Raw genomic sequence first — 21,362 nt, forward strand, 5'->3', positions numbered from 1 at the left:
CACACCTAAGCCATTGAATTGTACTCTTTAAATGGGTGAATTCTGTGGCATATGAATTATATTCAATAAAACTGTTCCCCAAAAAAGAGAGATACAACTCCTTCTCTGTTACCGTAGAAAGATTAATTCATAGTTTTTGAAATACATCAAGATTACATGTCATCTTATGCTATAAAATGCATCAAGTTTACATTTAAAATACTTCCCGTTCAGCATGAAGTCACTTAAATGAATACAGATAGGACTTCCACACCTTGTCACGGAAACTGATGCCAAAAGCTCGGCCTCTGTGCACCGCTGTCAAATCGAATCTTGGAGAGAGTTTTGGGTGAAATAGAAAAGGATAGCTTTATTGCTTTGCCAGGCAAAGGGGGACAGAACAGGCCGCTGTCTCAAAAAATGTGTCCCAACCCAGAAGGATTTGATGAGGAGTTTTATAACAATACTCCAAGGGTGGGGTTACTGACAAGATGAGGGTGTGAGCAGGGTCTCAGGTGGTGGGTCTCTTAATCTTGATGAGCTTCTCTGGTCCCTCTAATCTCGCCTCAGGTGGTTTTCTGGCTGCTCCTCCCTTGATGAGCAACTGTACGAATCTGCCCTTTGGAACTCAGGGAAGGTCGTGGAGGCTGGAGTCTGGTCTACGAGGAAAGGGCGACAAAAAGAGGCCTCCACGCGCGGGAGCCCCACAGTCACCCCACCCCCCCGCCCTGGTTTCCAAACCATACTAAAGACTATCCATCAGAATAGCAATCCTAATCCTCAAAGCCTCCATCTGTTAACCTGGTAGTTCCCTGGGTAAGCTTATTAAAAATGCTAACTCCTGAGCCCCATCTGTATTTGGAGCATTGCAATAAAGCATTGCATGAAGATTTTAATATTCCAAATCGATTTCATTTTTTTAAGTTTCATGAATTGAAATAGTTGTGGACAATGAAAGTCAAATTGCATTTAAAATTTTTCTGCATCACTAACCTCCAAAAATTTATAGGAAAAAAGAGTTTGGGGGAACTTCCCTGGTGGTGCAGTGGTTAAGAATCCGCCTGCCAATGCAGGGGACACGGTTCCATCCCTGGTCCGGGAAGATCCCACACGCCATGGAGCAGCTAAGCTCGTGCGCCACAACTACTGAGCATGTGCACCGCAACTACTGAAGCCCACGTGCTCTAGGGCCAGCTCTGCAACAAGAGAAGCCACTGCAATGAGAAGCCCGTACACCTCAATGAAGAGAAGCCCCCACTCGCCGCAACTAGAGAAAGCCCGCGTGCAGCAACGAGACCCAATGCAGCCAAAAAAAAAAAGTTTTGTGTAGCAGTATCACTCAATTCCTTGACTGCTTCTGTTACAAGCAAAAACAAAATAAAACAAGATCTATCATTAAAAAATCATTTTAAATTAAATATTCAGCTAAGGGACTTCCCTGGTGGTCCAGTGTTAAGACTCTGTGCTCCCTATGCAGGGGGCGTGGGTTCGATCCCTGGTCGGGGAACTAAGATCCCACATGGAAAAAAAATTTAAAAATCAGCTGACAAAGCTATTACGTTGTGCTGAAAGCCAAGCACTGGAAAACCTCCAGTTTTGTAAAGAATTTATTTGTTATTCTCTACAAATAAGAGAATAATCTTATTCTCACAGCAAATCAGCCTTTTCAACTGTGCCTCCGTTTGGTACCCTGAGGGTGTTTAGGGTTAGAGCATCCTGTAAGATTCAGGATAAGGGCTAGGTGTGCAAAATAAGGGAAGAATAAAGTTCAAAGGGGAGGAGGCAGCAGCAGCCCCAGGGGGAGACCTGCAAGACAGGGCATGTCTGCAAGAGGGAAAGGAGAGAGCTAAAACTTCTACTTGCTTTCAGAGTTTTCCATCTGGGAGGAAAGAGCTTGGATAACAATACAAATTCCTGAAGTCCACTGAAAGAATGCATGAGATCAAAGAGAACTGTTGTATTAGTTTGCTAGGACTGCTATAACAAAATACCACAGACTGGGTGTCTTAAGCAACGGATATGATTTTCTGACAGTTCTGGAGGCTGGAAGTCCAAGATCAATTTGTCAGCAGGTTTGGGACTTCCCCAGTGGCACAGTGGCTAAGAATCTGCCTGCTAATGCAAGGGACATGGGTTCGATCCCTGATCCAGGAAGATCACACAAGCTGTGGAGCAACTAAGCCCATGCGCCACAACTCCTGAGCCTGTGCTCTAGAGCCTGCATGGTTAGTTTTTATGGGCTGGGTAATTTCATAGGCTAATGAGTGGGAGGATTATTCCAACAATTTTGGGGGAGGGGCAGAGATTTCCAGGAATTGGGCCACAGCCCACTTTCTGGTCTTTGATGGTTGGCCTCAGAACTGTCGTGGCACTGGTGGGTGTGTCACTTACCTTACGCTAATGTACTACAATGAGTGTATGATGAGGCTCAAGGTCCACTGGAAGTCAAATCTTCCGCCATCTTGGATCTAGTTAGTTCTAACCAGTTTTTGTCATGTCCTATGGCTATATCATTCTTTTAAAGGTTGTGCCCTGCCCCCTTCCCTCCTGTTTCACTTTCTATGTCCAGATTTCCTCCTCCTTGTAGGACACCCGTCAGATTGGATTAGGGCCCACCCTAATGGCCTCATTTTAACTTCATCACTTCTTTGAAGGCCCAATTTCCTATTTGTCACATTCTGAGATACTAGGGGTTGGGATTTCAACATATTAATTGGTGGTGGGGGGACACAATTCAGCCCCTAACAACTATTATCTCCAAATCTGAGGTGCAAGTTCACAGATGGCCTACTGGGCCTGAGAGCTGTCACTGCAGTGGCATCTTCCGGCCACTCAAAGTGAAGTACCAGCCCAAAAACCGTCCAGGGTTGGCTATTCATAGAGGTCATTCTGAAGAAGGGAGAGAATTAAAAAGGTGGGAGTGGGAGTAAAAAAGCATGCTTATGTATAGACTATCTCTATGAGGACACAAGTAACTCTGTTCTGTCACCCCAGCAAAGGAGGGGGGCAGAAAAGAAAGGGGAGATTTTTCAGGCATATTTTGCTTTTTAAAACTAATAATTAATTTATTAAAGTTACAGAATTGAAATTCAGCTTACATATCTTATTATCTTATTTATAAGTTTAACAAACGTTAACTGTCATTGTTAAGGGAACTTTAGTTAATAGTTGATTCCAGGGACTTCCCTGATGGTGCAGTGGTTAAGACTCTGCACTCCCAGTGCAGGGGGCCCGGGTTCGATCCCTGGTTAGGGAACTAGATCCCACATGCATGCCGCAACTAAGAGTTCATATGGTGCAACTAAGGAGCCTGCGAGCCGCAACTGAGACCTGGTACAACCAAATAAATAAATATTTTAAAAAATAGTGGATTCCATTAACAAATGAAAACATTTGAGGCTGAATTTTAAGTTTTCTATACTTGTTTTCCTTTCCAAATACTTCTATTATCTGACTTAAGAAAATAAAAAGCCTGAGTATTACTATGATACATTAAACTTACAAAATTAAGTTGATGGCTAAAATTCTCTTAGATATGCTAATAATGTATATAAACTTAGGAAGATTTCAATTTTAAATCAAAGTCTAAATTACTCAATTACACATTTTCAATTATAGTTTAAGACTGTCCCAGAATTCTATTAGGTGTGAGTTTCTAAATATTAAACTATATGAAATACCAAATACACTCTAATTTCTTAACACAAAAAAATTAACACTTCTGATTTTTCACTGAGATATAATTCACATACTATACTTTTAAAGTGTACAATTCGGTGATTTTTAGAATATGAACAAAGTTGTACAACCATCACTACTATCTAATTCCAGAACATTCACGTCACTCCAAAAAGAAACCCCTATCCGTTAGCATTCACTCACCTTAGTGTTTTGCTTCTTCCACTTAGCATAATGTTTGTAAGGTCCATGCATGTTGTAATATGTATTGGTACCTCATACATTTTTATGACTGAATAATATTCCACGGTATGGATATATCACATTTTGTTTATCCATTCATCAGTTGATGAACATGTGGGTTGTTTCTACTTTGGGGCTATCATGAATAATGTGGCTGTGAATACTCATGTACAAGTTTTTGTGTGGAAGCATGTTTCCAGTACTCTTGGGTAAATAGGTAGGAGTAGAATTGCTGAATCATTGGTAACTCCATGTTTAACCTTTCAAGAAACTGCAAACTGTTTTCTAAAGGGGCTGTTCCATTTTACATTCCCATCATCAATATATAAGGGTTCTGATTTTTCCACATCCTCACCAACACTTGCTATTGTCTATCATTTTGTCTATCATGATAGACAATGATTGTCTATCATTTTATAGCCATTCCAGGGGTATGAAGGGGTATCCCACTGTGGTTTTGATTTACATTTCCCTAATGACTAATGATGTTAAGCATCTTTTAATGTTTTAGTGGCCATTTGTATGTCTTCTTTGGTGAAATGTCTATTCAAATTCTTTGCTCATTTTAAAACTGAGTTAAATGTCTTTTTATTAATGAGTTGTAAGAGTTCTTTATATATTCTGGATACCAGACCCTTATCAGATACGTGATTTGAAAATATTTTCTCACATTATGTGGCTTGTGTTTTCAGTTTCTCAATGGTATTCTTTGAAGCACAAATATTTTTAATTTTGATGAAGTCCTATTTTTCTATTTTTTCTTTTGTTAGTTGTGCTTTCGGTATCAAATCTAAGAAATCATTGCCAAATGCAAGGTCACAAAGATTTACACCTATGTTTCCTTCTAAAAGTTTTAGAGTTTCAGCTCTTACATTTGATCCATCCCAAGTTCATCTTTGTATATAATGTGAAGCAAGGGTTCGACTTCATTCATTTGCAAGTGGATATACAGTTGTCCCAGCACCATTTATTGAAAAATCTATTCTTTCCCCCATTTAATTGTCTTGGCACCCTTGTCAAAAATCAGTTGACCATAAATGTATGAGTTTATTTCTGGACTCTCAATTATATTCCATTTATCTATATGTCTATCCTTATGCCAGTACCACAAAGTCTTGATTACTGTAGCTTTGTAGTGACTTTTGAAATCAGGAAGTGCGACTTCTCTAACTTTGTTCTTTTTTTTCTTTTTTTAAAAAATATTTATTTTTTTTTTCTATTTTGTTTTTTAATGCTATTCTTGTCTGCTTACATTCTTTTTATGTATGTATGTATGTATGTATGGCTTTGTTGGGTCTTCGTTTCTGTGCGAGGGCTTTCTCTAGTTGTGGCAAGTGGGGGCCACTCTTCATCGCGGTGCATGGGCCTCTCACTATCGCGGCCTCTCGTTGCCGAGCACAGGCTCCAGACGCGCAGGCTCAGTTATTGTGGCTCACGGGCCGAGTTGCTCCGCGGCATGTGGGATCTCCCCAGACCAGGGCTCGAACCCGCGTCCCCTGCATCGGCAGGCAGACTCCCAACCACTGCGCCACCAGGGAAGCCCTCAGGTCACTCTTTTGAACACTATAGGGTGAGAACTCTGCTCTAGGCCCTCCCAGTTCAAATCTGAAGAGGGTCATCAAACACTACTCTGCTTGAATTCAGATTAGCCCAAAAGAAGGAAAGAGACTCCAAGTTCCTGATTCTGACTATAGAAACACTGAATTCAAAACAAACCCTGACACAGTGCTCACCACATCCTTTACAACATTAGCTCATTGAATCCATATAGCAATATTACCCGGTGGATACCATCATCACTCCCTTTTTATAAATGAGGAAACTGAGGCACAGAGGAGTTAAGTCACTTGCCCAAGAACTTTCGTCGAGTGCTAGGCATATCCAAGATTTGAACAAAGGCAGTAAGGATCCAGGGCACATGTACTTAACACTCTGCTTCACTTGAATAGATCTGTCAGGACACAATGGCAAAGCAAGGAGTTAATCAGGGAAAGAGACGGCCAAGAAGAGCCCTCCTGGAATCTAGTCAACTCTGAGTTTGGAAAGTCATGTGCACACAGTAGGTTGCACCTACTCAGGAGCAATCAGAGCAGGACATGAGCAAACTTGAAAGTGTTCCCCAAGCTACACACAGAACTGCCCATCCAGGGCAGAAGCCTCACTGGCACAAGGGGCTTAAACACAATCTCTTACTAACAGTGGTTCACCAATAAGCTACTCTGACCCAGAAGCAACTTCTAGGAAGCCAGGCCTAAAAATACCATACTCATCCCTGGCAGTCTGAAAACTGTGTGCATGCCCAAGGCTGTGCCCTTTCAGGAACGATCAGAGAGGAAACCTCCAAGTTACTATTCCCTGGCTGAACAAGAGGCAAAAACATAAATTCCCTGAACCATGACAGCCACACACACATACAATGGTAAAGAGCAAAAATCTAACTGGCTAGGAGGGCTTAAGCACAACCTTTGCCCAATAAGTGTCTTATTCCCACGCAGAGGCAACCCCTAAATAGCCATGTTAAAAGAGAAAAGCAAGAGGGGAAAATCTGAGCAAGAACATCAGAGGCTACACATTGTGGAGAAATAGACTTGGCAGAATTAGTTCAGCCGAGTCACTAGACAAACAGACAACAAAGCAAATAACAACCACTTTTAGAGGGGGGAAATCAGTATCCAAAGTTGCTACAATATATTACCTAAAATGTCCAATTTTCAACAAAAAATTACAAGACATGCAAAAAATAGGAAAGTGTGACCCATATACAGGAAAAAAAGTAGGCAATAAAAACTGCCTTTGAAGGGGCCTGAATGGTGCACTTTGCAAAGACTTCAAAGCAGCCATTATAAATATGTACAAAGAATTAAAAGACAGGGGGACTTCCCTGGTGGTCCAGTGGGTAAGTCCATATGCCACAACTGAAGATCCCACATGCCACAACAAAGATCCCACGTGCCGCAACTAAGACCTGGCGCAGCCTAAATAAATAAATAAATATTTTTTAAAAAAAGAATTAAAAGACGGTATCATGAAAATGTCTCATCAAATATAGAATATTAATAAAGAGAAATTATTAAGATTCAAATAGAAATTCTGAAGTTGAAAAATATAACATTTGAAATGAAAACTTCACTAGAGGGACTCAGTAGATTTGGGGTTTTTAAAAAGTTTTTATTTTTTATTTTTATATTTTTAATTAAATAATTAATTTTATTTATTAGGCTGTGTTGGGTCTTAGTTGTGGCACGCGGGATCTTTTGTTGCGGCACACAGGCTCTTTGTTGTGGCTCACGGGCTTCTCTCTAGTTGTGGTGCATGGGCTCCAGGGCATGAGGGCTCAGTAGTTGCGGCATGTGGGCTCTAGAGCGCATGGGCTCGGTAGTTGCCCTGCAGCATGTGGGAGCTTAGTTCCCCGACCAGGGATCGAACCCGAGTCCCCTGCACTGGAAAGCGGATTCTTTACCAATGGACCACCAGGGAAGTCCCCTCAGTAGTAGATTTGAGCTGGCAGAAGAAATGGTGAACTTGAAGATAGATCAAATAGAGATTATCCAACCTGAGGAACAGAGAGAAAAAAGAATGAAGAAAAATAAACAGAGCCTCAGAGAAATCTGACACCATTAAATACACCATCAAATGCATAATGGGGGTGTCAGAAGGAGAGAAAGGGATGAGAAAAACAATTGAAGAAATAATGGCTGAGAACATCCCAAATTTTATGGAAAAACAATCATTTATCATCCAAGAAGCTCCATGAACTCCAAGCAGGATAAACTCAAAAAGATTCACATCCAGACACATCAGAGCTAAAATGTTTAAAGCCAAAGATAATGAATGTACATGGTAGTAGATACCAGGGGAATTCGGATCACATAGGACTTTAATTATTGAACAAACCCAATGCATAAGAGAAAAAGAACATAATGGATCTTAACTTCAGATAAAAATTCTTTACCTATAAATGAAGTCCCAGGTTTCCCAAGGATTGATGAAGGCTTTCCACCCTGCAGTTGGGATCTCAAAAAAGGGAAGAAAGAAAAGAAAAAGAAAACGGTAACTATGTGAGGTGATGATATGTTAATTTGTTAATTAGCATGGTTGCGATGATTATTTCACAATTATACATATATGAAATTATCAAGTTGTGCACCTTACATGTATACAATTTTTGTCAATTATACCTCAGTAAAGTTGGAAACAAATTTTGAAGGATGAGAAAAACATAGTGTTGTGCTGTAAAGCAGTGATTTTGATAAACAGGTTGGGTAAATATAATATGGGTTGGAATCAATTCAAATCTCGATTCTCAGGCAGCTGATGTGCACTTGTTTCCCCATTAGTAGCCTGCAATTAGAGTGAAGTATATACATTATTCATAGTTTCAAGGAACAGAAAGCACTAGAGATCAGCACCAGTCAAAGGCAGATAATTCAGGCTCAAATGACAATAAATCACCTTGTTAATTCGATGCCAAAAATGAAAACTGGCATCCTGGGTTGGGGAAGGCAGTTTTCCATTAGCAAATTTCCACAAATCCTGCGTGTGGCCCTTACTGACCACCTTAGAATGGTTCAATAACTGGGCAACCCACCTGCGAAGAGGGAAAACGGAAAAATATCTAAATGAGTGCGAATCTCCTCTTTTCCAGGGTACCTTTTCCCAACCCCCCTAGACTTTAGGTGTTTGTTATGCTAATTAAGTTAATCTACTGCCTCTTTATTTTTTATTATTTTTTTTTTCACACACACACACTGTATTTTATTTTTACAAGAGATAAATCGACTGACACCAAGCATTGTACATGGATGACCACAACAAAAGCAACAATGATTGCAATTACGAAACATGAAACACACTCATACTGTCATAATATTGACATTCAGTCCAGTAATCCTCCACTGTAACAGCTCCTTTACTTTGCAGTGAAAATTGATTTGTATATTCTTTGCCTCTGAGTCCTTGTGGAATTTTTTTTTTTTTTTAAATTCAGACAGAAAGTCACAAAAATTATACTCATCCTCATCAGTTCACTCAGTCCCATGTAATTAATTTTTTTTTTATCTTGATCTTTTGTTAGCACTTTTATGAGTTCATCAGTTTTTCATTAGAGTTCTGAAAATGCTTATTCATTCAGTTCAGCAGTACAGTCCGTTACCAGAAACCTGTACTTGTCAGAGTCTTTTCCATGTATTTCTTGAAGATGAAACCCTTTTATAGGAACATATTTGCAAAATCATCAGAGTACACCCAGAACTGTCTGTAAATGACAAAAGACTTAAAAATGACCACGGTTAAAGATTTGATGACAGTTCATAATAATGCAGTTGACAAGAAAATTAGTTATTTCTGAGATATACATTTTAAAGTAATAACTAGGATTATTACTTATAACATTATACCAGAACATATAAGATTTTTAGAAATTTCATGTAATGTCTGAAACATTTATATTAACATATTTCCATACATATTTCCATACAAGTACAAATATAAGATTTTTAGAAATTTCATGTAATGTCTGAAACATTTATATTAACATATTTCCATACATATTTCCATACAAATACAAATATGATTTTTAGAAATTTCATGTAATGTCTGAAACATTTATATTAACATATTTCCATACATATTTCCATACAAATACAAATATAAGATTTTTAGAAATTTCATGTAATGTCTGAAACAATGAAAAAAAATTTTGGCCACACCGTGCAGCATGCTGGACCAGAGATAAAACCCCGGCCTCTGCAGTGAAAGCACTGAAACCTAACCATTAGGCCACCAGGGAACTCCCTCGTTGTCTTTCTTTTAAAGCTGACACTGTCTACAGCCAACTCTTCCTTGATCAAATACAGTAAAAAATGAATTAATACACTCAAACTAACATAATACTGTACCTCAACTCTATTTCAATAAAATAAACAAAAAAAGGAATTGAGATGAATTGAGAATCATATTTCATAGTAAATGAATTGAGAAGCATATTTTATAGTGCTTCTGGGAATTGTAGCTTCAGAAGATAAGATTCGCAAACATCATTGAAAAATATGTGATTTTAGGATGCAAATGGAACCATAAATCAATCTTCAGGGGAGTGTGATTTTGGTTACTATGGCACCACAACTTATTGGAAATAAATCAACTTCTTTGCAGTTACCACAGAACCAGCAAATGAAAGAAAGGGGAAAAAAAGAAACAGATGGATTAAAAGAGTTCTCACTTGCTTTATTTTCTTTTTTTAATATTTATTTATTTTGGCTGCAGCAGGTCTTAGTTGTGGCATCTCCGTTGCAGCATGCAGGATCTTTAGTTACAGCATGAGGACTTCTTAGTTGCAGCATGCATGTGGGATCTAGTTCCCTGACCAGGGATCGAACCTGGGCCCCCTGCACTGGGATCTCAGAGTCTTAACCACTGGACCACCAAGGAAGTCTTGAGCCTTCACTTGCTTTAGTCAAAGTGTGAAACTACATCTGAGAGTACAAAGAGAAAAGAGGTTACTTTTGTAGTGCCATGCTTCTTGCAGTAGCTCAGTGAAGTATTTAATATAACTATAAGGTAAGAAATTTTGTTTTCTGGTAACTTTTTAAAAATATCACACATCTATTTCCCACCCACTCAGAAACAGAATTAATGATTAAGTTTTGGTGTGCTAACTAAATTCATGCCAATTCTCTACCCTCCCTTGTTTATGGGGAAATCTGTTTCAAAATGCTCAACTCTATTCTGAGAGCATGGAATTATGAAAAAGATGTTCCAGACTAGGAAATGTCACACACATCTAATCCAACACACTTTAATTTAAAACCAGCCCTATGTGTAAGATTATACTACAACCCAGCTGACAAACTGGAGGTAATAATTAGACTTTGTGGAAAATAACAGATTGAGGTTCAAGCATGTTGATTTGAATCATGACATAACCTTAAAGTGGTTAACAATTTTATATAGAAAATGAACAGGTTTTTAAAAGTCTGTGGAAGTACTTCCCTGGTGGTCCAGTGGTAAAGAATCTGCCTTACAATGCAAGGACGCGGGTTCGATCCCTGGTTAGGGAACTAAGATCCCACATGCTGCGGGGCAACTAAGCCCGCACGCCACAACTACTGAGCTCGCGTGCCTCAACTAGAGCCTGTGTGCTGCAGACTACAGAGCCCACGTGCCCTGGAACCTACGCACCACAACTAGAGAGAGAAAAGCCGCACGCCACCACTAGAGAGAAGCCCACGCACTACAATGAAGAGCCTGCGCGCCACAACAAAAGATCCCGCATGCCTCAGTGAAGATCCCGCATGCCACAACTAGGACCTGACGCAGCCAAAAATAAATAATAAATAAATCTTAAAAAAAATAGCCTATGGAGTTTAAATAAGCGAGGTAGCATGATCACATTAAAAACGCTAGTCAACCAGGAATTCCCTGGTGGTTTAGTGGTTAGGATTCGGCGCTTTCACCGTGGCCTGGGTTCAATCCCCAGCCACGGGAACTGCCAACAAGCGGTACAGCCAAAATTAAAAAAAAAAAAAAGTTAGTCAACCTACATGTTTGGTTCTGACTCTAAATTTGATCCTCTGATCACATCTTATAATCTTTAGGACTGTTGACTGCAGAGTATGCAGGCACCTTCTACAAGGAAAAGAGCTAGGACTTCACTGGTGGTCCAGTGGTTGAGAATCTGCCTGCCAATGTAGGGGACACGGGTTTGAGCCCTGGTCCGGGAGGATCCCACATAGCCACAACTACTGAAGCCCGGGTGCTCTAGAGCCCACGCACCGCAACTACTGGAGCCCGTGCTCCGCAACAAGAGAAGCCACTGCAATGAGAAGCCCGCTCGCCGCAACTAGAGAAAGCCCACAGGCAGCAACAAAGACCCAACACAGCCAAAAAAAAAAAAGAAAAGAACAGAACTATATTTTAATTCTTTTGTTTTTTTTTCTGTTTTAATGAGAACTATATTTTCAAATGGTGGACTCTTTCTGCCCATAACTAAACTGAGGAAGACCTGCTGACTTAAAAGTCCATGGGTTGGGGATTCGCTGGCAGTCCAGTTGTTAGGGTTCTGTGCTTCCACTGCAGGCGGCACTGGTTCCATCCCTGGTGAGGGAAACTAAGATCCCAGATCCCACAAGCCATGTGGCATGGCCAAAGAAAATAAATAATAATATTGTATCTATGTTAAATCTGCTGAATTTGATAACAGTGCTAGGATGATGTAAGAGCACGCCCTTGTTTTGAGGAAACAAATACTTAAGTACTTCAGGGTAAAGGGACGTAAAACATGTAATTACTTTTAAATACTGAAGTACTTTGGGGTAAAGGAACATAATATATGCAATTACTTTTAAATAATTCAGAAAGAAATACATACATGGAGAAAGAGAGAAAATGGTAAAGCAACTCTTGGTAGCTGAACCAATACCAGAAACTGCTTACCTCCATCATTTCATATACGTAAGAAAAATAATCCCCCAAGTCAGTTAGCTAATTTACACTTTGCAGCTGAAAGCGTGCTTTACTGATAACTCAGCTGACTCCAATTCACCTTCTACATGTACAGAATCACACTATAGAATTGACATTCTGAAAACAGAAATGGACTTAAGAGTCCCAGTAACTTACAGAGTCTAGTCACTTAACCAAGTCACTTAACTGCTCGCGGTTAAAGTATAGTTACTTATAAGATGCAAACATCAAAATGGCATTTGTGATGAGTGCATTGTAAAATGCAAAGTGCTATATAAGTATGGGTAGTTTCTAAAACTGTTTGTGCTTTTTTTAAACCCTTTTATAGCTTTGTTTAAAATGTTGGCTAGAAGAGTTAAAACTTGTAGAAACATTTTCTTTCGCACAGGAGTTCTTCTATGCTCATTGTTTGCTTATAAGGAAATACTTCTGAATAAGAATTTAACCATTTTCTGCACACCTACATAGAAGGTAACAAATTATTACACTGTCTATAACTCAGAAGCCTGTCTAGACTAGTACCTATTTCTGGCTTCTTTTAGGAGACACAATCATAACAAAAATATTTAATGTGCCAGGCATTGTGCAAAGTGGCTTACATACATTGTGTAATTCTCACAAAAACTCAGTGAGTTCGATGCAATTATTATTTCATCATCAGTAAAATGGGGAAAACAACAGCAATTACCTCACAGGTCTGTTGTAAGGATTTGAAAAGACTATACATAGAGCATTTAGCACAGTGCCTGGCCAAAAGTAACTGCTAAATACAGTTTACCATTTGTTGGTACCTTCATTTTACAGATAAACAGACACAGAAAAAAGGCAAGTGTAAGCCATAGGATTTTCAACTCAGGTCTGACTCTCCAAGTTTCTGCCGCTTTCTTTGTTCTTTCTTTTTTTACAATTATCTCCTCGTACAGTAGGGGAAAAAAGTAAATCCCCATGATAGTGGCTGAACTTAAAGCCAGGAAGCACCTAATTTAATTGTCTTCGACTGTGCTCACCCCCTACCAACGCCGGGCAGAGTGAGCTGCTCACTACGTTCTTGAACTAATAAAAGACTAGGTTTCTAACCCGGGTGAGCTAGATCTTTCTGGGCTGGGTAGTTTCCTCGTCTCTGAGCTGGTGTCCCCGGCTGCAGACCCGAAGAGGCTGTTCAGGCCCTGTTCGGGGAAACGGACTTGTCTTCACCTCCTCAAAAACCAATTTACCGAGGGCCACTGCCCTCCGACCCAATAGGACTTGAAGGATCCCAAACTACATTCGCCTACGATAACTCCTATATGTCTCCACCACCTCCACGGCGACATTCTCGGAGCCCGGCTCTCCCCCCCGCCTTCCTCTTGGCAGGCGCAGGCGCGCGGCAGAGTTCTGCGCGCGCCGCACGTCCCGGCAAACTACAGCTCCCAGAATCCCCGTCGATCGATCCACCGCCCATTCGAGGTGGGGGCGGAGGCGGAGCAGATTGTCTGGGGCGGGGCGTAGCCTCTCGAAATGTCCTGCTCGTGTCCTCTTGGGAAGAGTTCGTTTTAAAAGAGATTCTGGGGTTTCCTGGTAAGGTAGGACATCTGTTCCTATTAGGTATAATACTGCCCTCCGCACCCCGAGGGTTCCCTCAGTGTAAAACGCAGGTGGTCTAGTCCAGCGGAGACACTTGCCCCCGACCACCGTGGGGAAGCCTGAGGAGTGAAGGGCCCATCGGTCACGCATGCGCACAGGCGTATCATGGGGGCGGGAGCCGCTGAGCCAGTTCCCAGCATCAGAGGTGAGTAGGGGGCGGGGCGGCGGGGGGTGGGGCGTGTCCCGGGTTGAGACTCACCACTTCCCCGCGACGGCCACGGTTCGCACAATCACTACCATCCCAATCAACTCTGAAACTCCCAGACCCCAGTTGTCCGGAAAATTGGAGTCCCCAGCAGCTCAGTTTTAGCGTTTATACATCAAAATCCTGTTTTCAATTAAACCACTCCCAGCATTTCACTGCCATTATCTGTGTACAAGACTTTCTCCTCTACTATACCGTGCTTTTTTAAAAAAATAAATTTATTTATTTATTTTTGGCTGCGTTGGGTCTTCGTTGCTGCACGCAGGCTTTCTCTAGTTGTGGCGAGCGGGGGCTACTCTTGGTTACAGTGCACGGCCTTCTCATTGCGGTGGCTGCTCTTGTTGCAGAGCACGGGCTCTAGGTGCGTGGGCTTCAGTAGTTGTGGCACGTGGGCTCAGTAGTTGTGGCGCATGGGCTTAGTTGCTCCGCAGCATGTGGGATCTTCCCGGACCAGGGCTCGAACCTGTGTCCCCTGCATTGGCAGGCGGATTCTTAACCACTGCACCACCAGGGAAGCCCTATACCATGCATTTTAAAAATAATAGCTAACGTATTGGGAGGCCTCACCCTTCATCTTGGTTTTCCGGCATGCAGCAGATAGCTCCTTCCTAACAAGCTGTAGAGCTTAAAGTCTTTTGGACACTTGATTCTATTCAATTTAGTGTCAGACTAGGTACATACTTTGTCATGTTCTCTGATTGTTTCACATAAGTCTTCTCATGACAAGACTCCTTGGGACGATAAAGACAATGATACACTCACTAACTAAAGAAATGGTGGTGCCAATGAAGTTTATAATCTGCTGGGGATACAGACAATTAAGCAAGGGGCTTATTGTGCCCTAACCCTAACCATTTTGCTTACACCTTGCTATGGGACTTGATTATGTTGCATAACCTTCTGGGCCTACATTTTCTCACAAAATGAGAAGATTGGACTACATGATCTCTGAGAACTTGCCAGCTCTAAAATTCTGTGGTTAGTTAGTGAGGAGTAGAATCTAGATTATATCACAATATGTTAATGCAAAGCATCATCAACTTCCATTTCTCTGCTAACATAAATGAAATATAGCTATAAGAATTTTGGCAGCAGCATTAGAAAGAACTACCCCTTGTTGTACTGTAACTTAATCCTTATTGCCGAAAATATAAATTTAGCTGATAATACAACTGTCTTCACCCTATATTTGTTGTCATTTTATAGATCATTGCTAGGAAGAACTCTGGGTACAATAATGAACACAGTGTATGTGATGATGGCTCAAATCTTAAGATCTCACCTGATAAATGCTTCAGTGATTCCTAACCGAATGAAGATGGGTCCATATCTTGGTGTCATTAGAACTAGAATGATGTCAACTCATAAATCCAAAAAGAAGATGAGAGAATATTATAGGCTGCTGAATCTGGATGAAGGATGCTCTGCAGATGATATCAGGGAATCTTTTCGTAAGCTTGCCAAGCAATACCATCCAGACGGTGGCTCTAGTACTGCTGATTCTGCAACGTTTATAAGGATCGAAGAAGCTTATAGGAAGGTGCTTGCCCACGTGATAGAACAAACAAATGCCAGACAGAGTAAAGTTGAAGAAACAGAAGAAGAAGAAAAAAAAATCAAATATAACACACCCCAACACCGGCATTATTTAAGTTTTGAGGGTATTGGTTTTGGGACTCCAAGTCAACGAGAGAAGCAGTATAGGCAATTTAGAGCAGACCGTGCAACTGAGCAAGTGATGGAATACCAAAAGGAGAAACTGCAAAGCCAGTATTTCACCAATAGTGTAACTGTTAAAGATGTAAGACACAGTAAGGAACAAAAGATAACTCAAGCAATAGAACGTTTGGTGGAGGATCTCATTCAGGAATCGATGGCAAAAGGAGACTTTGACAATCTCAGTGGGAAAGGAAAACCTCTAAAAAAATTTTCTGGCTGTTCATATATTGATCCCATGACTCACAACCTGAACAGAATATTGATAGATAATGGATACCAACCAGAATGGATCCTAATGCAAAAGGAAATAAAGGATACTATTGATCAACTCAGAGAGGCAATTTTAGTGTCAAGGAAAAAACTTGGGAATCCAATGACACCAACTGAACAGAAACAGTGGAACCAAGTTTGTGAGCAGTTTCAAGAAAACATCAAAAAACTAAACAAGCGAATTAATGACTTTAATTTAATTGTTCCCCTTCTGACCAGGCAAAAAGTCCATTTTGATGCACAGAAAGAAATTGCCAGAGCCCAGGAAATATATGAGACCTTTATAAAAACACAAGAAGTCACAGATAAAAACCCAAATAACTTTGATCAGGGAGAAGGAGAGAAAACACCTGGAGTCAAGACAGGTTTCTTTAACTGGATGAATGTGTGGCAATTTATTAAAATATGACCATCTCGTTGTTCACAGAACTGCCCCCAATCATTTTCAGTAGTACTGACATCACACATAGAGGCTGAGATTTCTTTCTATAACACAAGAGTCTGAGAACTGTGTGCCTCTGTACTTTTCAGAAAACAAGTCACATCTCCAGTGATGTGTAGATGAGAGAGCTGTAAGAAACTAAGTCAGAGAAATATTCAACCAGCTTTGCTCTGAGGATATGGAAAAACAAGAGGAGAACTTACTTTTAAGGAAACAATTTAATACATTTCAGAGCGCAAATGTCCGTCATCAGGTGAAAGGAGTTAGGATAGGGACTCAGGCTGGGAATCATAAAGGGTATTCCAAAGTCTTAGTGCAGTTTTAAACTCTAATAAGCTAAAAACAGTTGCTGTTTGCCATCTTCAAACATAGGTACTTCAACAACAACTAAGAATGTATCATGAAAGGTCACAAAATGAAAGAAGTATGGAATGTAGGCAACTAAACCTCCAAATGATGTATGTTTTTCACAAGTTTGCTGCATTTATACGCCTGAGGTTATTAAAGCACAAATTTTTCTAAGACTTTTGGGACATTCTCTATATGGTTGGAAATGTTAAGATCAGAAAATTAGCCTAGTGGAGTTATGACACTCTTCTTTTTTATAAAGCCCTTCTCTCTGGGTAGTGAATAAAGAAACCACCAAATATCTTGGTTGTACTTTTTCCTGCCTAACTTCATGAGCCATTGGCAGCATAGATCCATCAGCCAAGCTAGCTGATATAGCTATTCTAGAAATAGATTCCAGTGTCCACTTTTAAAGAGTTTGAAAGTATTTTCTGACCTTTCAGAGGTGGGAAAAAAAAAATCCTTGGGCTCAATGGAAACAAGATATCACTTTTGGCTTCATCTCTAATCAGAGTTGAAATGTTAAGTTTACATAAACCTACCTGAAAGCCTCTCTTTGTTACGTATCAAACTCCCCAGAGGCTTTTTCAGTGATATGAAAATCTCAGTTTACTGTTTTAGGGATCCAATTTCCTGTCTTAGGAACCCTTTAATAAACAAAGATAAGGTGCCCACTTGCACCTTTGGCAAATGACAGGAGATTGACATCCATGAGATTGTGTCCCAACCACTTTCAGAAAGATCTGACTTCTTTAGGTTTGTGTAACTGCCTTATTCACAGAATTGGGCAACTAGAGGATAATGGAGAGTGGTCAAAAGGAGCAGGTCTGTTTCCTTATTTAATTCGGAGCGCTGTACTATGGAAGTGCCTCAGAAGCATGTCACTTGCCCCTCTGATTTTGGAAGAACAAGTTACTTTGTAAAGTGTGTGATAGTTAAATAAAATTACATCTTCAAAAGGAAATTTCAGACCTTTCTACTTACATGATGGGGCATTAATTGGCATATGTGATTACTTTATTGAATGAGTTATCATTAGCTTCTGCAATGATATATTATTCTAAATACAATTGTGAACAGTGTGAAATAAGAGTTTATAATAAAAGCTATAGTTCCAAAACATTTTAGAAGGCTATGATTCTGTGAAGCTTGTTAAATATTAGAATTAGATATATGATACCTAATTACATTGCAGCAACATATATGAATGAAACCATTTTTGCTATTAGTTAATGAGAAGGCAAAGTTATCAGAAAACTCCAGTAACTCCTAATTTCAGCACAGCACACTTTGTTTGTAAATGTTGTCTATATTAATAAAGTTAATAAGGTTAATTAATAAAGTTAATTTTAATGATTAAAGTTAATTTTAATGATTGTTCTATAAACAACTAATAGTAATAAAAAGCATATTTTTGCCTGGCCATCTAAGTTAATCTTTTTTATCTTTTTTATGGATAATGTTAAAACTGACTGAGACATGGACTATTCTTTTTTTTTTTTGACTATTCTTGTTAAGAAGGCAAGTTTGCCTATGTAAAAACAGATTCACTTATTTAAATAACTAAGTTCCAGGCCAGAAAAAAAGATTTGGGCCGGTTCATTGGAGTTTGTGGAATCGGAATCTGACACTTACCTCTCTTTTGATGTATTGGGTTAGCCAAAAAGTTTGTTCCGGTTTTTCCGTAACATCTCATGGATGTTGGTGACCCAACAGCTTGAGGATAGATCCTCAGATCACAGATCACAGGCTTTTATCTCTGAGCTGTGTCCTTGTTCTGTGTGCCTGAGGTTCGGCCTCAGTAGTCTGGTCCCTCAGGACTATAGTTTTAAGTTCCTTGATAGAACGACTACATTATTATTCTTTTTCTTCATCGTGCTCCCAGGATATAGCCCTGCTCTTTGGGGTACCCCTCCTAGAGATGGGAGTCCCCTGTAACGTCTCTATGGCTGGGGCCATACTTCCCTGCTACCAACTGCCTGAGTCCCCATCCCTGGGCCTCAGCCACCTTCTGGGACATTTCCAATACCTCTCAGGCACAACTCATGCTGATTTGCCTGTTGCTAGAAGTACTGATTTTCCTTTTCGACAAAGTTCTGTTCATTCAACATACGGTTACTGCAGTCCTGCAAGGCAATCCACCATTCCACCATCTGGATTCTCAGAAATCAGTAACTGGGGTGGGGTGCAGCAAAAGGACGCCTCACCCCCAAATGTAGCCCTCAGATACTTACTTTGCTTGGTATTCCTGCTGCCACTGTGACCCAGGTCCAGGGGTGGGGGCTGGGCAGGGGTACTGGGCTTCCTCTCCTTCTCTGGCCTAAGGGCAGACCCAGAGGTGTCATAATACCTCTTGCCTGGCTGAGACCAGACTGGAACATGCAAACACAGCTTTCCTCAAGGCTCAGGGATGACAGAAAAGAAAGGAAGACAGCCCCTAGGATGGGCTGATCCAGCTTGTGACCCTCTCCAGTTTGCCTCTGAGCCCAATCCCCAGCCTGCTGGAGAGGGAAAGAGCACACCCCTCGTCCACTTTTGGCAGGGCCCTCAAGTGCCCTCAGCACGCCTCTCCTCCCCCAAATCTAGCCTAGGAAAGTAAGGTCTTAAGGCAGGGGTCCCCAACCCCCGAGCGAAGCTTCATCTGCCGCTCCCCGTCGCTCCCCATCGCTTGCATTACCGCCTGAGCCCTGAACTATCCCCCCCTCCACCCCCGCCCCAGTCCATGGAAAACTTGTCTTCCACAAAACCGCTCCCTGGTGCCAGAAAGGTTGGGGACCGCTGTCTTAAGGGACTTCCTTTACTGCCAAGACTGATTTCAAAGGTCTGGCTTCCTGTTCAAAGACCCACATCTTCCCTAGGTGATTGATGTCCCCCCAGCCCCACTAAGTGGCAGATCCTACCTGAAGGTTTCAATGGGACAGATAACATCTGAATACACTCTAGTACGATTAACATTGTTACAAGAGACCTACTCACGGTTGTGTGTGTAGGGGGTGGGAGGTCTTTCCTGGTGCACCTAGAGGACCTTGTATTGAGGAGCATATGGTCCAGTGGCGACTTGGCTTTGGCATTTATAGCTGGGCCTCTGTGCTGTCTGTGGTTTTATCCTGTAGGGGAACCTGGTACCATGGCCTCATCCTCTCAGCTCCTCCATTCAACCAGTTTACGCCATGATTGGCCCAGCTGAGCCCCAAGATTCCCAGTGAGCTTTGCTTAAATGGATAGTAGACAATTGTTGTACTTTTGGTTGCCCATCATCTTCCCAATAGTCCACCCATATTGATGATGGCATCTGTCATTCATCTGGGGAGGATGTGCTTCTTAGCACAGGAAGTCAGACCTTTGAAGTTGGTCTTGGCAGGAGAGAAAATCCTAGTTCACTTAAATATGCTCAGAAGTGGGTGCCTGACCTAGACTGCCAACAAGACTTGTCCTTGGGAGACATGTGTTCAGGATGAGGCATGGGAGGAAATGCGCTGGTTCTCTGTGAAAGTTCCGCTTGGCTGGTGCAGGAAGGCAGTGGCTGCCAGGTGAAGCTGCTGGCCCAGAAGTGGCGTCAATGTTGGTGGCAGTGGCACTCAAGTTCCTGGCTTCTAGTGCATGGTGGCCACAGCCATTCTTGTGTTTTTTTCACCAGCCCAGTTCTTCAGTGTGGTTTTAGGCATTGTTCCTGGAAACAACCTTGAGCCACTTTCTCCACCCTCCCCAAACTTCCAGTGTCCTTGAATAAATCCCTTTTCTGCTTAATCCAGCTAGAGGCAGGACTGCCATTTGCAACTAAGAAATATGACCGATACAGATGAGATCATGGGAATTTCATGGTTTGGGGATAAACAGGCACTATACACTGGATTGTAGGGCCTGGGGCACGTGGGCTCATTAAACTTTCAGCTCTGCCACTTTGTAGGTGTATGATCCGTGACCAAACCTCACGGACCTACAGGTTTCTCTGGTGTAAACAGGAATGCTTCTTATGAGGATTCAGTGATCTATTGTATGTAAAGAATCCCGCGTGGTTAGTGAAACGCGATGAGCACTCCATCCTAAGTATTAAATTATGTACCCTGTTGTGCTAATATAATAATAAACAGGGGGTGGGGGGTGGAAATAAAAAAAAAAAAAAAGGGCTTCCCTGGTGGCGCAGTGGTTGGGAGTCTGCCTGCCAATGCAGGGGACACGGGTTCGAGCCCTGGTCTGGGAGGATCCCACGTGCCGCGGAGCAACTAGGCCCGTGAGCCACAACTACTGAGCCTGCGCGTCTGGAGCCTGTGCTCCACAAAAAGAGAGGCCGCGATGGTGAGATGCCCGCGCACCGCGATGAAGAGTGGCCCCCGCTTGCCGCAGCTGGAGGAAGCCCTCGCACAGAAGCGAAGACCCAACACAGCCAAATAA

At 41.4% G+C, this 21,362-nt stretch overlaps 1 protein-coding gene and 1 long non-coding RNA gene across 3 annotated transcripts; one reads left to right on the forward strand and one right to left on the reverse strand.

Moving 5' to 3' along the window:
* Positions 1-5,108: 5,108 nt before the first annotated feature.
* Positions 5,109-13,748, reverse strand: LOC309630194. 2 transcript variants are annotated; one of them, XR_014245519.1, is made up of 3 exons: positions 13,628-13,748; positions 8,353-8,488; positions 5,109-8,241 (listed from the first exon to the last, which is right to left on the reverse strand). It is a non-coding gene; the product is annotated as an uncharacterized lncRNA (long non-coding RNA). The 2 variants fall into 2 exon arrangements; XR_014245520.1 differs by having other exon boundaries at positions 5,109-7,453; positions 7,853-8,488; positions 13,628-13,712.
* Positions 13,749-13,837: 89 nt separating this feature from the next.
* DNAJC28 (DnaJ heat shock protein family (Hsp40) member C28) lies at positions 13,838-18,407 on the forward strand. The gene is made up of 2 exons (XM_082395091.1): positions 13,838-14,131; positions 15,398-18,407. Exon 2 carries the CDS (start codon positions 15,429-15,431, stop codon positions 16,587-16,589), a length of 1,161 nt encoding a protein of 386 aa, XP_082251217.1. The 5' UTR covers positions 13,838-14,131; positions 15,398-15,428; the 3' UTR covers positions 16,590-18,407.
* The last annotated feature ends 2,955 nt before the right edge of the window (positions 18,408-21,362 follow it).

The sequence above is a fragment of the Balaenoptera borealis genome (assembly GCF_965194805.1).
Source record: "Balaenoptera borealis genome assembly, chromosome: 5".
NCBI classification, from domain to species: domain Eukaryota; kingdom Metazoa; phylum Chordata; class Mammalia; order Artiodactyla; family Balaenopteridae; genus Balaenoptera; species Balaenoptera borealis.